At 55.6% G+C, this 14,046-nt stretch overlaps 1 protein-coding gene across 2 annotated transcripts in view; it reads left to right on the top strand.

The window, feature by feature from the left end:
- MGAT5B (alpha-1,6-mannosylglycoprotein 6-beta-N-acetylglucosaminyltransferase B) overlaps positions 1-5,730 on the top strand; it is a gene marked incomplete at its 5' end in the record, with an annotated part of 56,190 nt that extends 50,460 nt beyond the window's left edge. For both annotated transcript variants that reach the window (XM_082774590.1, XM_082774591.1), the window contains 3 exons: positions 3,828-3,902; positions 4,135-4,409; positions 5,483-5,730. In XM_082774590.1, coding sequence (XP_082630716.1) covers positions 3,828-3,902; positions 4,135-4,409; positions 5,483-5,681 — 549 coding nt within the window. In that variant the 3' untranslated portion in view covers positions 5,682-5,730. The remainder of the gene's footprint in view (positions 1-3,827; positions 3,903-4,134; positions 4,410-5,482) is intronic.
- Positions 5,731-14,046: the final 8,316 nt, after the last annotated feature.

The following is a 14,046-nucleotide window of genomic DNA, read 5'->3' as shown; positions in this document are numbered from 1 at the left end:
CACTGGAAATGGGGCTTCGTGGTCCTATTAAATTAAACCTTGAAGGGGAGCAGGGAGGGAAGCTCAGGCTGCCTCCCCAAACCAAGGAGGTCCTGTCCACCAAGAAGGGTGCTGGGATAATCCCACAACACACCTCTGCTGGTTTGTGTTTTGGGTTTTTTTTACATGATCTATAAATCCTCTGGAAGCAGAGCAGGGACCAAGGATGAGCAACAGCTTTTTTTTTTTTTTTTTCTTCTTTTTTTTTTTTTTTTGGTTAAATAGAAAGGTCTGCAATACTAGAGATGCTGTCAAGGCAATTAAGTCTAAAATTGACCTCCCTCACAGGTTTAAAAGCCCCATTATGGGCTTTGGCTTCAGGAATCCCTTGGTATCTTGTCTTTAAAGTAATGTTTGTTACAGCAGGAAATGAAAACAAATGTCTTAGCGGCAGGAGCGGGTGGTTCAGTGCTGCTGCTCCCAGCCAGGTAGGAGGAACAGTTTTCCTGGCTCCTTTTCTCCTCAAGGCAAAACGGGACATTGTGTCATCCGAATATTTGGCAAATTTGTCTTTCAGAATAATAACCATCAATTTATAATTTTATTTTCACTGGAAACGTTTCATTTCAACATTACCAAAATGAGGTGACGTGTTTTGGTTTCCCATCTGCATGGCTTTGTCTGAAACTGCCCGGCTCGCTCATTGAAAGGGAGGCTTGGATCCGAAATGATGCATTTCCCTTTGCCTCCCCAAGCAAAACAGATTGCCTGACCTGAAACAACACATTTTTCTCCTTGATGGCTGGAAACACTGGAAATTGAAATCCGACCCAAAACTGATTTTTTTTTTTCCTTTTTTTTTTTTTTCCTTTTTTTTTTTTTCCATCGTGACACTGAAAAATCACTCATCGCACACCTTTGGCTTTGAAGCTTTGAGGCAGGTGTCGGTAAAACATTTTCCAGAGGCGAAGCTGGGGAAGCTGCGAGGTGTCTCCTTTGATGTGCCTCCACAAGAGGCTTCATGTGGGGTGCTGGCACCCAGGGGTGCTGGGACCCATCGAGGGGCTTGGGAGCTGCTGCCACCAGTGGGGAGGTGGCAGCAATCCTGAGGCTGTGCTTGCCTGCTGGGTCTGTGTGCCCTGCACATAGCGGCGTTGAGATGCAGCAGGCGTCCTTCTCCGTGAGCCAGCTGAGGTTTGCTGGAAGAAAAAAAACTTTTTTCCCTCTTGCTAGAGGTTTCAACACAGCTTGGGTTTGCAATGCCTCTTTGCAAAAGGCAGCACCCCCTGCGGGTGGCCCCTTTGGAGCTTGTCCCGCGGTGGAGCCGCTTTGTGCTCCCCGATTGCTCTCAACCCCAACCTGGCCGTAAGGAGGATTTGGAGCATGGCAGCTCCATATAACAGCCAAACCCATATAACCCAGACAGCAAACCACCACCCAGGAGAGGGAAAAACATGAGACAAATTGCCCCCCGGAGCAGTGACACCAGCCAGGGGCTGGGGGCGAGGAGGGGAGAGGTTTCCATGCGCGGTCATTTCCTTGGCCTTCAGCTTCTTCCCTTGTCAAAAACAGTCCCCGCACAAGCAATTTAATAGACCCAATATTCTGGTGTAGCGAAGGGAGAAGGCTTCATTATATTAAAGTCAAACATACAGGAATATAATGGAAAATTATACATTTCAGACTATGCTTGAAAGAGTGGCGTATTAAACATCACCGCCAAAATAGCTGGTTAAAGCCTTCCCAGCCTGCTGCTACGTGCTGGCAGACAATTGCATTACTTTTCTACTTATTTCTCTGGTGACGTTTGGATTTATTTTTTTCTCTTTTGTTCCCTTTGGACCCAAGGAGGCTTATTCCTCCCTCCAGCTCTGGGATTCCAGAGCGGGACTGTAAAAATCCCAAAGCGCCTTCGCACCTTGCTTTGGCCCTGGGTTCCCCAGTGATGTGTGCAGGAAAGGGTGGCAGATCCCATCTGAAGGGGACCCCTGTGGCCCCCAAATCTTGAGCTGTGGGGTTGGGGTGATGGGGTGAGCCCCCCCCAGCCCTGCCTGCCTCTAGCTCAGAGCATCCCCCAGGGCAGAGCCCGAGTTCCCGGCGCGGGGAGCAGCATTAACACCGCAGCTGTCAAGGGGAGGCCAAGCCTGTCAGGTTTTAATTAAACAATTATCTTCCTGAAATTGGCATTTTCCTGCAGTTGTGGTGGCGGGAGCTGAATTTTAACGAGTGTGGGTGAGGGGTGGCAGGGGCAGCGAGAGCTTTTGGGGTAACTCCGGGGTGGTGGGTGCGCTGTGGGGGGGTCGCATCCCATCATCGGTCACATTGTGCCCTTCAGGCATGGTGTTTTGGGGGGAAAGAGGCTGTTTTACAGGCTTCTGTCTGCATGGCAGCATCCTGAGCAAAGTTCCCCAGCATCACTGCTGTGAGCACAGTGCTGGTGATGCTTTGTAGCTGGGTAGCCCCAAATCCACTCCAAGCAGCCCCAAAGCTGTACCAGGCAGCCCCAAATCCACTCCAGGCAGCCCCCAGCCCTGCTCAGGCTTCATGCAGCAGCACCGTGCTCTGTGAAGGACTCGGCCCCGGTTAACTCACTGCTAATTCGGAGGCAGGATCAGTGCCTGCCAAGGTGTCAGCCCCGATTACGCTGCACACCTGTAATGAGACAGAGCAGCTGTGATTTCCAGCCTTGCCGAGATCTCAGGTGGGATATTTATGGTGGGGAGACGCTTGGAGGGATCTTCTTGGCAGGCTGAGCCTTTTGAGCTCGGCTTTGACAGGTACTTCAAAGGAGACAGCTATTTTGGATGCGCAGAAATAGGAGAAGCAGTGTTTTCTGGCTGAACTATCTTTGGGGTATTTTTGCTTCTAATCCATCCCTCGCACGAAGCTCAGCAGAGATGCGCAGGAGAAGGGGGGGCTCCAGCACCAGCCCCTTCCCGCACCAAACCCCACGGAGGGAGGGATAAGGTGACCCCACAGGGTCTGGGGGTGCTGTGGGGGCCGGGAGGCAGAGAGGGGAGCTGATTTCCACAGCGGGATGCGAGGGCAGCTCTGGGGGAGGGAGGTGCGATGTGGAAAAGCAAGAGGAGAGCAGCAGCGTTTCATAACCCGCGCTAAAAATACACCGGAGTGCTGCTGGCTCTGCACAAACAGCAGGACGGGGCTGTGGGAGGCGTTTGCTCCATCCCAGGGTGAGGACCCGTCCTGTGGTCCCCCGTGTCCAACAAGCCGGCCACCGGCATCTCCAAGGGGCCAGGGAAATGCCCCTGAAAATGGTTGGGAAACTGGGGTGGAGCAAATCTGTTGAGCTCCTGGACACTTTGTTGGGCTGGAAGTGTTCAAGCTTTCCTTTGGAAGTGACTTATTGCATTAAACTGAATTTATTTTGCAGTTTTATTTTACAAACAACACCAAGAAAAAAAAAAAAAAGGCAATAGAGCAAGGTGACCTCATTTTAACCAATATATGGGTCAAACCCCAGTTAATCCTTCACCCTTTTTCTCTCAAACACTTTACTGCTTGCCAAGGTTTTGCAGTGCTAGGTTTTTGCAGTCCTAGTTTTCCTCCAAATTGGATCAAAGATTTCCAAGCTGAGGTCCCAGTCCTGGGAGGGGTCTGATTCCTGCAGTGCCCTTGCGTGGTACTTGCTATTTTTAGGAAAAGGAGATGAATTAATTCAGGAACTGGATGGTTTTCTTCCATGTCCTTCTGCTCTGGCAGTAGATGGAGGGACAGGAGTATTATTTATTCTGTATTTCCCCACGGTTCCTGTGCTCTCCAACCCGGTGATGGCTGGGATGGGCGAGCCTTTCCCTCCTGCTGCAGCGCTCTGCTCTTCCCCTGCACAGGTGGACCCTTACCTGCCTTACGAGTACACCTGCGAGGGGATGCTGGAGCGGATCCACGCCTACATTCAGCACCAGGTCAGGCACCGTCCCTGTTCTGCCGGGGAAGGGACCCCTGGCCCATGGAGGCTCCTGGGGGGGGACACCAGGAGCTGGGCACGGGAGATTTGTCACAAAGCAAAGATGCTCGGGGGTTGGCGGAGGGAGGCTGGGGCAGGAGCCGCCAGCAGCCTGAGCGTCCTGCCGTGCCCCCATCCCCACCACCACCCTCTTTCCCTTCGGGCACTGACCTGTTGCCTTTCCCTCCTAGGATTTCTGCACCACGACGTCTCCTCCTCCACCTCCCAGGGCCAAGAGCCCTGCTATGCAAAGCCCCCCGAGCGTGCTGGCCCTGTCCCCCAACGCCACCCACCTGGTGTGGTCCCCCAGCGCCAGCCGGGACCCCCACGCCTGGCCACCGGTGGACTCGCTGCAGGTGTGGGTGTCGGAGACGCGGCACGCCTGCACCGAGACGTGCCGGCGGCACGGGCTGGTCTGCGAGCCCACCTTCTTCAGGTTCCTCAACAAGAAGGAGGTCTTCCTCCAGTAAGTTCTGTCCTCCTCCTTGGCACGGTGCGGTGACATCCCAGGGGGGCTGCCGGAGATGCTCCCCCATTCCCCAGGGCTGGCTGCTTTGTCCTGCACCCCCGTTGTCCCCGTGTCCTCCCCCTAAAACCCCAAAAGCTGAACGGTTTTGTCCTTCCCAAAGCAGCGTTGGCACATCCAGGCGTGCCACCATCCCTCTCCCATCCCGCTTCTCTCCGCCTCCCGCGTGCTCTCTCCCTTTCTGTCCTTTTTTTTTTTTTTTTTTTTTTTTTTTACGTCTTTCTCCATAAAACTGCCTTTTGAACACACAGCAGTGAAGTTTTAATAGAGTATAAATCTGTCACCGGGCTCCGTGCTGCTGCGTGGACAATTAAGATGCGAGTATTACCATTTCCGTCACGCCGGCCAGGCAGGCAATTTGGGGCCTGGTGACAGTTTTATATGACGAATTAGAGCTGGGGCGTGCATTTCGCTCTGTGCCCCAGTGCCTGGAGCCCTGGGGGAGCTGCGGGTGGGCTCGGGGGGCTGGAGGGGCACAGAGCAGGGGCAGCGCTGGTGCTGGAGCTCCTGCTGCAGACACAAGCCTGGAGAAGGATGAAGCTGGGATCCTGCTGCTCCTTGGGGCCTTTGTGGGTTCCCATCTTCATTTTCCTGCTTCGGGCTGTCAGGGGACACCAGGGCGTGCATCTGACTTGGGTGCACTCCCAGGGGATGGTGCCCACACGGTGCAGGAATCCCCCTTGGCCCAGGGGGGATGTAAGGGGTTTTAGTGGGATTTTGCCTGTGATTCCCTGAGTCCTCCATCTATGGCCTGCATGAGGTTTGGGGCGGTCCTCGCGTTGCATGGTTCAGTTTTGGGGTGTTTTGGGCTGGCAGCTGGCATCCACATCAAGGTGCCAAGCATAGTGCTTGTGGTTCCTGCAACCAGCAGAGACCCCAAATCTCACCCAGGGTACACCCCGGGGAGGATGGACAGAGAATTAAAGACCCCATAGCGAAGCACCAGGCAGCCTCCCCACCCGGAGAGGGGGCACCGAAGCCGACCCGTGCTTTTTTTTTTCCTTCATTCCCAGGCTCAGCATCACCTGCGACAGCACAGAGTACGAGATGAACCATCTCTACCCGGCGGTGGCCGAGAACGTCCACGAGTGCTACCTCCAGAAGGAGCCACTGCTCTTCAGCTGCGCCGGCCACAACTCCAAGTACCGGCGCCTCTGCCCCTGCCGCGACTACCGCGAAGGACAAGTGGCTCTGTGCAGGGACTGTGTGTGACTCGGCCACGTGCTGCAGCCGGGGGCTTGGGCTCAAAGCTTCTGCAACAGCCGGGCAGCAGGACGGGTCCCTCCCGGTGGGACGCGCGCTGAGCTGGGGGTGCCAGACTCTCGTGGGTTGTTTCGTCCTCCAGCCGGCTGTGAATGACCGTGTCCCGATGTTTGGTTTCCTTTTCTTCTCGAGGCGCAGCGCCCGTCCGCATCCGGACCCACCCGGACCGTGTTGGGGCTGGGGCGGGGTGGCAGAAAAAGGGGGCTTGGGGAGGTGGGGGACACCCTTCCCCTCTTCTGGCGACGGGGATGAGCCACCAGCAGACTGCAGTTTCAGGGTTTTCAGCCTCTTGAAGCATCCGAGGTCGTTTTATTTATTTATTTTTTAACCACTCCCTCCCTGACAAGTGGTAAATTAAAGGGGAAACAACACCCAGCCCTTCTGCAAGGAGTTATTGGGCTGCTTGGGGGGGGCTGCCAGTGCCCTCCCTGGCTGGGGAGGACGAAGCCTGAGGATGGGGGCTGCGTTGGGTGGGTTCAAGGGGGGCTGTGCCCATGGTGCCCCCCAGGAATTTAGGGGCAGGCTGGGGCTGGGGTGAGCAGCCCTTTGGGGGGCTCTGCAGAGGATGCTGCTCTCAGGGGTCCCTCCCTGGTGCCGCTCTCCACCCTGCCAGGGTGCGCATGGCACTGCACATCCCTCCAGGGACTCCTGCGCCCCAGCCCGTGTGGGCACAGCGCCCTGTTTGCTCTTTGTCTGAGCGGGGCAGGAAGGAAGAGGTGCTGCAGCAGCTGGGATGAAATATTGGCACGGGCTGAACCTGGGGGAGAAGGTGTAAGAGCAGCACTGTGTCTGCAGCACCGGGCAGCTGCAGGAGGAGGTGAGCTCCAGGCAAAGATCTTCCAAGCAGCATCTTCACTTCTTTACCTTCTCTTCATGCTTGTCATCAGCCTCACTTCAGAGAAGAGCTCAGTGCTGCTTCTGTTCCTCTCCTGGCTGCCCTCTTGCTGCCTTAGCGCTGGCTGTGGAGCCCGGGGGTGAACCAGCCGCTGTGTTTTTGTAGGGTTGCTCACCAGAAGGAGGTGCAGGGTTGGTGCTCAGCCCTCGTTCTGCACAGAAACGCTGGAGAGGGAGGCTCTGACATCCCAGAAAAACTCACTCCCAACCCTTCCCCACGTGGAATAACTCCTGTACCAGGCAGAGAGCCGTGCTGCGGTGACAGCCCCCGCAGTGACACTGGGGAGCATTGTCCCCACCTGGCTTGAGGTCACTGCTGGAGTGAGCAGGATGAGTGCGAGCCCCATTTTGGCACAACGCTGCTCTCGCCACCCCCTTCCCAGCCCGGGCAGGGGGCACCACGGGGTGCTTGTCGACCAGGGCGAGGCGAGAGCTGGAGTCGTCGCCGTTATCCTGGAGCAATTTGTCAGCTTCAGCACGAAATTGCACAGGCAGCCTCCAGCCAGCCGGCGACGCCGACAAGGGAAAGGATTGATTAAGTAATTTTTGTGTCTTGCGGCAAGCGTGTGTATAAATAAAAGCGGAGAGAGCCTCTCCCCGCAGAGCTGAGCAGCAATCCTCTGTGCCTTTCCGTGGCACCTCTCGGCCAGGGCTCAAGGCAGCACCTTGCAAAGGCTCCCAAGCTATCGCCCAGGCTGCTGCTTGGCAAGCAGGCGGTGATGGTGATCCAGCTCCCAGCGCTGCAAGGACCAAATAAGACCTGATTTATGGGGATCCAAGGGAGATTTAGAGCTCCAGATCCCAAACCTGGCTTGGGACAGCTCTCATTGCACGGCAGCTCCCAGGGCAGCCCTCGCTGCGCTTTCTGCTCAGCTGCTTTTAAAGCAGCCCTCACCTCTTGGCAGCTGGGCGCCTGCCTGGTGCTGCACAGCCCCAATTACCCGCTGTCAGGACCGTTTCCTCCGAGCTGAAATAAAAGGCGGCTCGCTCACCTCAGCTGCTGTCACGGTAAATAACGACCTGTCAGGGGCCTGCGGGGATCTGGGGCCAGCATCGACACCGGGGTGATGGTCTCAGCGATGCTCTGCTGCTATCCATCAGCCCCACCGGCTGTCACCCATCCCTGGTGCCACCCTGGGGGTGGATGCTGCCCGGGGTAAAGCCTCTTTTTGCAGGGGAACTGGCTGGAAAAAGGGGCTGCATCACCCCAAAGTGCTGTTGTTTCTTTGCACACTGGGGTTTCTGGTCCCGGCTGTGCCCGAGATGTCACCGCAGCACCCTACGGCCCTACAGCGCTCACCCCACTCTCCCATCCAGGGCACATTTCTGTCTGGGTGGGAGACCTGAGCCTAACCCAGGTGTTGGCTTCATGTTTTATCAAGCAGGAACATGGAAGAGACCTAAAGGGGAGCTGAAGCACTGGCGAATGAAAGGGATTCTAATTACCGCAGCTAATTACAAAGAATAAATCCCCAGCGGGAGGGACAGGTGGGGGGGGGGGGGGAGAGAGGGGAAGAGAAACTGTCGAAACCATGAATAAAATCAAACAATTAAAAATCACGTGAGGAGCTGAGAGCTGCTCACCCAGCTGCTGGTGGACAGGGCTGTTCGGCTAAAACCTGGGGCAGGCACATGTGGGGTCTGAGCATGACAGGGGGACCCAGTTCCCCACCCAGCTGCAGGTGCCTGGCCCTATACAATGAGCTGCTGGGGTTCAACGAGAGCTTTGGGTTTCACCTCCGTGGCCACAGGGATAATTTTGGGGGACGAGGCTGGCGGTGCCTGTCCTGGTGTCCCCAAGCAGCGTCCCACAGGGCTGCAGGCCCGGTGCTTCTCCCCACCAGCCCCATGTCCTGCCGATGTCGGCCGCACGGAGCAGCTGTCTGGGCTGTAAATCACCCGGGGACGGAGGTAATAGGGCTGCTCCGCTCTTATCTGGGGCTTTATTAGGAAATCGTTAAGCGGCTTTTCCCTCCCAATCCCCTGCTTATCAGCAGCCCGGGTAAAATGGCAAATTGCATCCTGGGGTGGACAGGCCAGGGAAGAGAAGCCCATTTATTTCCCCTTACGGGTTTATCGCTAGATCAAGGAGCTGCTGAAGATGTAAGCAGTGCTGTTTATTTCCCCAGGTGATGGATCTAGCTGCCACACGGCTCCGTTAACCACAGCACGCTGCCTGACACGGACGGCTGATGGACCCGCGGGCCAGACCGCTGGCTCGTGTGCCTCAAGGTCTTGCTTTAATTGAGTGCTGTCTCCCCGATGTCATGCCTTTTTTTCTTTTTTAATTCTTTTTTTGCTTTTGCTTTTTACGTGTTTTTTTCCCCTCCCTCCTTTAGAAGGCCTTCCCAAAATAAACTCGTGTATTTAATCTCCTGCCTCTTTCCCTCATCTCTTGCTCCTTTTGGCAAACGCAGAGCCATAAAGAAAGTTAACAAATCGAAAATCTGTCCGCAGCCTCTGAGTGAAAAGAGCAGTGAAATCTTTTGCCTTTTTTTTTTTTTTTTCCCTTTATTTTTCTCTCTCTCTCTTTTTTTTTTTTCTTCCTCTGGAAGAAAGAATTTGGGGAGGGGGTGAAAACCCCTTTTGAAGCCGCGGGACTGAGTGTTCCCTTTCTTATCAGATCAAGCAATAATTCCCAGTGACACCTATTGTGGCTAGTTAATGGAAAGCCATTAAAACTCCAGCTCAATACTTTCTCAGGAGAGATAGGGACTGTTCAATACCGTTCCCCAGGCAGGCAAAGAAATACCAAGGACCCGTTGACAGCGCGGAGCAGAAGTGCTGAGGCTGCAGCTTCTGCCACCAGCACCTGCGGGGGGGCTGGAGCATCCCCAGCCTGGGCGCTGCTGCAGTCCAGCACCCAGATTTTCTGAAAAGGAGGTAAAAATAAAGTTTGGGAGGATGGGGAGAGCTGGAGGAGGATTTGGGGAGGGTTAGGTGTTTTTGTGGGGTGTGATCCCAAGTCATGGCCACGCAGTGCAGGTGCCAATGCTGCCTACAAGGGTGGACAAAATGCGTTGATGCTGCCCCACTGCCGAGTGCTGGCTTTGGAAAGCCAGGAGAAAAGGGGCTTGGAGCATTCTGCCCCTGTCCTGATGACGGTGGAGGAAAGCAGCCAGGATCTGAACCCCATCTCCCCACAGAGCTGCCACCAGCCTCTTCCTCTCCATCCCCCGGGGACCCCACAGCCACCGCGCCAGCGCCTCTCACGTCTCATGTCCAGCTCCTGGTGGAGGCCAGAATGAAACAGCGGCTTATTTTTAGCTTGTGCTTGTTTAAGGAGAGCCACCAGACCTATCAGCCTTTCTATAAATACAAGCCCGAAGACAGGAAATAACAATCTGCCCTGATTTGGTTCCTTTCATCCGAGGATTCAAAGCATCCGATGGCATCTCTGAGAAATGAGTGAAGGCTTCGCAACTTGCATGAAAATACAACTATTTGTTGTTTTTTTCTGCTGAGCTTTGCACTGCAGCCCCTCACTCCCCAGGCCTGATTTGTTCCTAAATTCCCCCAATTTCATGTTCTCAAGCCCTCTCCAAGGCATCTCTTGGCAAGTCAGCTCGGGAACGGGTGATGTTCCTGCAGCTTGCCACGGCGCGCAGCTGGCTCGGTGTCATCGAGCGTGGGGGGTTTGTTTATTTAATCAATTAATTGAATTAATTAATTTTCATGAGAGTGAGGAGAAAAATATTAGGGACTGCCAGCAGTGTTGTTGGCTGACGTACTGGGTGCGGGGCGGTGGGAGCAGCTGCCTGATCTGCCACCTTGGTTTTATTTCTGCAAACCTGGCCCCATCCACTTACAGGAGGAAAAAAAAAAAAAAGCAAAAAAAAAGCAGCTGCTGAAGGCTAAATGAGGAGCCCTGCTGGATGTCCCCGCTGGTGGTCCTGCTCTTGGCAGTTTTTTGTCCTTAGGCAGGAGAGGTGAACCCTCTTCCCCCCCAGCTGTGGCTCTGGACCAGGCTGGAGAGCAAACCGTTCATAAAAGAAATGTGGGAGGCAACGCATTTCCACACTTAATTGACTCCACAGATTAATCCCAATTAAAAGCTGTAATTGGGATTACAGTGGTTAATCATCTTTCCACCCCGAGCAAGAGCCGCGCTATCTCCGTTAGCGTCACCAGGAAAGCCGGGGACGTGGAGTTACGCAGCCGCCGAGCATGGGCAGCACCGGGCACAGCCCCAGGGCAGCGGGGATCCCAAAAGGGGTCCTTGAGGTCTGGTCCCCTCGAGGTGCTGCTCCTGGGGTGGTGGTGGGCAGCGGATGGCACCCCAGGGCTGCACTGTCGGCTCTTTTTGTGACATTTTTCTGACACGCTCTTTCTGAACGTGTTAATTAAGCAGCGTCCTCCAGCGATGGTTTTGTCTCAGTGGGACTGAGGAGCACACCTCCCCTCCTTCTCTGCCGTTCCCTGTTGTTGGGGTCTTGGCCTCTCTGGACCCCAGAGACAGCTCAGGACCAAGCCCAGACCTGGCTCCAGAAGCGCCATGGGTGAAACAGGGGAGGGAACACACCTGTGTTGGGTGCCTGTGCCCAGGATGTATGAATACCCCAAAAACCCCAAACTTGCTGCAGCAGCCCCATGAATTGTTACCACCACCGTTTAGCAGCCTGACAAATCCAGGCTGATGTTCCTTACTCCGTGGCTCAGCTTTACCCAAAGCTGCAGAGGTTTGTGCCGTGGATCTCGTGGGTGATGTGAAATGAAAGTGTGTATGGTGTGACACCGTTTTTCATCCTCTAGCCATCCCAAACGCAGCCAGTGCTTGGTGCTGCTCCACCCTGGCTCCTGCCATCCCGCTGGGTCTCTCTCTGCAATCCTAGATGCGATTTCGGCCGGTGCTTAGGAAAACGCCATTATAAGCGCCGCTGAACAGGCAAATAAAAACTCAAGGACCCCGGTGGTATTTTTAGTCCCCTCTCGGTGACTAGCTCAAAATCCTCCATAGGACTGTGAAATAAAATTAATCTGCATCTGCCATGCATCACTTTTACGAAGCTTGCCTCCTCCTGCAGCCGGAGGGATGCTTTAAGAGGCAGCTCCTTCCAGTCTGAGGGAGAGCCAAGTACCTGCCAGGCATCTGCAGCCACAGCTCCAGCCGCCAGCAGCAGGAAACCACCAGGGATGGGTGTGAGGGGGTGGCAGAAGGGTGAAAAATTGATGTTGTGTTCCTGTGAGTTAGGAGAGCGTCCTCTGTGCTGGCAGCAGGCTTGGGTCTTGCATCATCCCCGTGCAGGGAAGGCACTGGTTGTACTGGTTTGCTCACTGGGCAGAGCTGCTGAGGGAACTGGAGGGGTCCCAAACTAAGGGGAGCTGCCATGGGAACTCCCCAGCATCATGATGGGGAGGGAAAAACCTCATTGCCATGGAAACCGAAGAGCCAGTTGAGCTGCCATGGAAACGAGTTGGGGACTTAGGGACCATCCTGCTGTGGCTGGACCTGTACGGTGGGGATGGCGCTGGTCCGTGGGGCATGGGATGGGATTTGGGTGCTGCAGAGCAGGGCTGAGCCCCCACTGCTTCCCCAAAAATGGGATAATTGAGGCTGGGGGGCGCAAACTGGAGTAAGGCAGACCCCAAACTGGTGGCTGAGCACCCCAAACCGGAGCAGCGTGGGCTGGTGGGGGAAAGGTCTGATGGATCCTCCTGGGCCGCACAGCTTGCTGATGCTCAGGACTGCAAATTGTGTAGAAATGCAAGCCTTGAAGTGGCCGAGGGTGGAAATGCAGCTGCCTCTGGGGAGAAATTACACGGAGACAGGGAGGGAAGAGCAGGGCCAGGCAGGGGCCAGCGGGGCCGGCAGGAGGGGCCAGGGGGTGCCCTTGGCTTGGCAGCGGTGCCGCGATGTGGATCGCACTGAACAGCTCTTCCTCCCCACCCTGAGCCAATAAAGCACCTCCTGTTTGGGTTCCGTGGTTGTTTGGCTTCCCAAAATAGTCACCAAAGGGCTCGGGGAAAACAAGGGAGGTCAAATCCTCTCCTTTGCAAGGGGAGGTGTCCTCGGCGGGACACCCTGGGGACACCCCGGGATGCCTCAGTGCGCTCCCAGGTGGGCACACAGGGCTCTGCCCGCTGCCGTGCCAACATCTCCTGCTGCTGGTTGTCTGCAGGAGCTTCCCTGGGGACAGGAAACAGCGGGGATGGGACATGCCCATCGGGCTATCCTCCCACCACCACCACCTCTGCAGGGCTGGGGATGTTCTGGCTCCAAATCCTGAGCCTGAATGTCTTTGTTATGGGATAAATTAATGGGGCAAGGATAGGAGCGCACAGCTTCTAGGAGGGAGGTGAGGAGGATTCCTCATAGCTGTGACCCTAAAAGCTCCTTTCTGCCCTCGTTGCCTGTTCCCAGGGCTCCCAGCATGGGGTGGCCGAGCCCAGGCACGGTGCAGGTGGGTGGGAGCAGCTGGAGCCTATAAAGGGCTGATAGGGGAAGTCATGGGGGAGCCCCAAAGCCTGGCTGTGAGTGGAGGGATGGTGTGGGGTCACCACGGCTGGCTCGGTGAGTTGGTCCTACAGGGATACAAGTGGTGGTTTGGGGTCCCTCATCCTGGGGTCTGGACCCTTTTGGATCCCAGACACAGCTCAGGACCAGCCCCAAGCTGAACTGGGCTTGTAGCTGGGACCCCAGCTTTTGGGGGGCTGGTCCTTCTGTGCCTGCTGGTCCCCAAAACCTGCCCCATGGAGCAGCGATGCCATCCACAGCCAGGCTCTGGCACGAGCAAAAGCGTTCCCTTCCCTCCTCCCCGGGGCTGAGCGAGGCTCTCGCGCTAACAGCAACCTCGGGATGCCCTTTAATTTTTAATGCTTCAATAAAACGGTAATTACAAACACTGCAGTTTGAGTTTTTAAGTAGGAAGTATTAACTTCCCAGGGTTTAATTATTCAACAGAAATTAATGAAAGCGGGGCTGGATCCTGCTTTTCCCTGGCGGGGCCAGCATCACTCTCTTCGTGGGGACCAGGCAGGGACACGGGGGATCCAGGCTGGGACAGTGATGTGTTGGTGTTCCTTAGGGTGTACTCGGGGAAACTGTGCTGCGTTTTGGGGCTTGTAGGTGCAGTCAGAATCATGATTTCTCCCGACTCTCATGCTGTCCTTAAAGCCCTCGTGCAGGGGTGCTGGTCTGTGTGCTGCCCTCAGGACGGGGTGGGGGCTTGCTTTTACTCCTGGTTTCTTGTAAAAGGGGTAGAGAGGAAGAGAAGTGAGTGCAAAACCCTGGCCTCTGCTCACTGCAGGATTTCCAGCCGAGGAGGTGCAGGCACCAGGGTGCTGCAGGGGCCGAGCACCCTCTGGGGAGCCAGCGACCACCCCGAGCCAAGCCAGTGCTGTGGGAGGTGAGTGGGGAAACTGAGGCACGGCACCTGGGGGGTGGCTGTGCCCCGGTCTGCAGGGGAACCTGCTAACCCCA

The sequence above is a fragment of the Aythya marila genome (assembly GCF_965140915.1).
Source record: "Aythya marila genome assembly, chromosome: 18".
In the NCBI taxonomy this organism is placed as follows: domain Eukaryota; kingdom Metazoa; phylum Chordata; class Aves; order Anseriformes; family Anatidae; genus Aythya; species Aythya marila.
The sequence above is the reverse complement of the archived record's forward strand: the minus strand, read 5'-3'. Positions and strand labels throughout refer to the sequence as shown.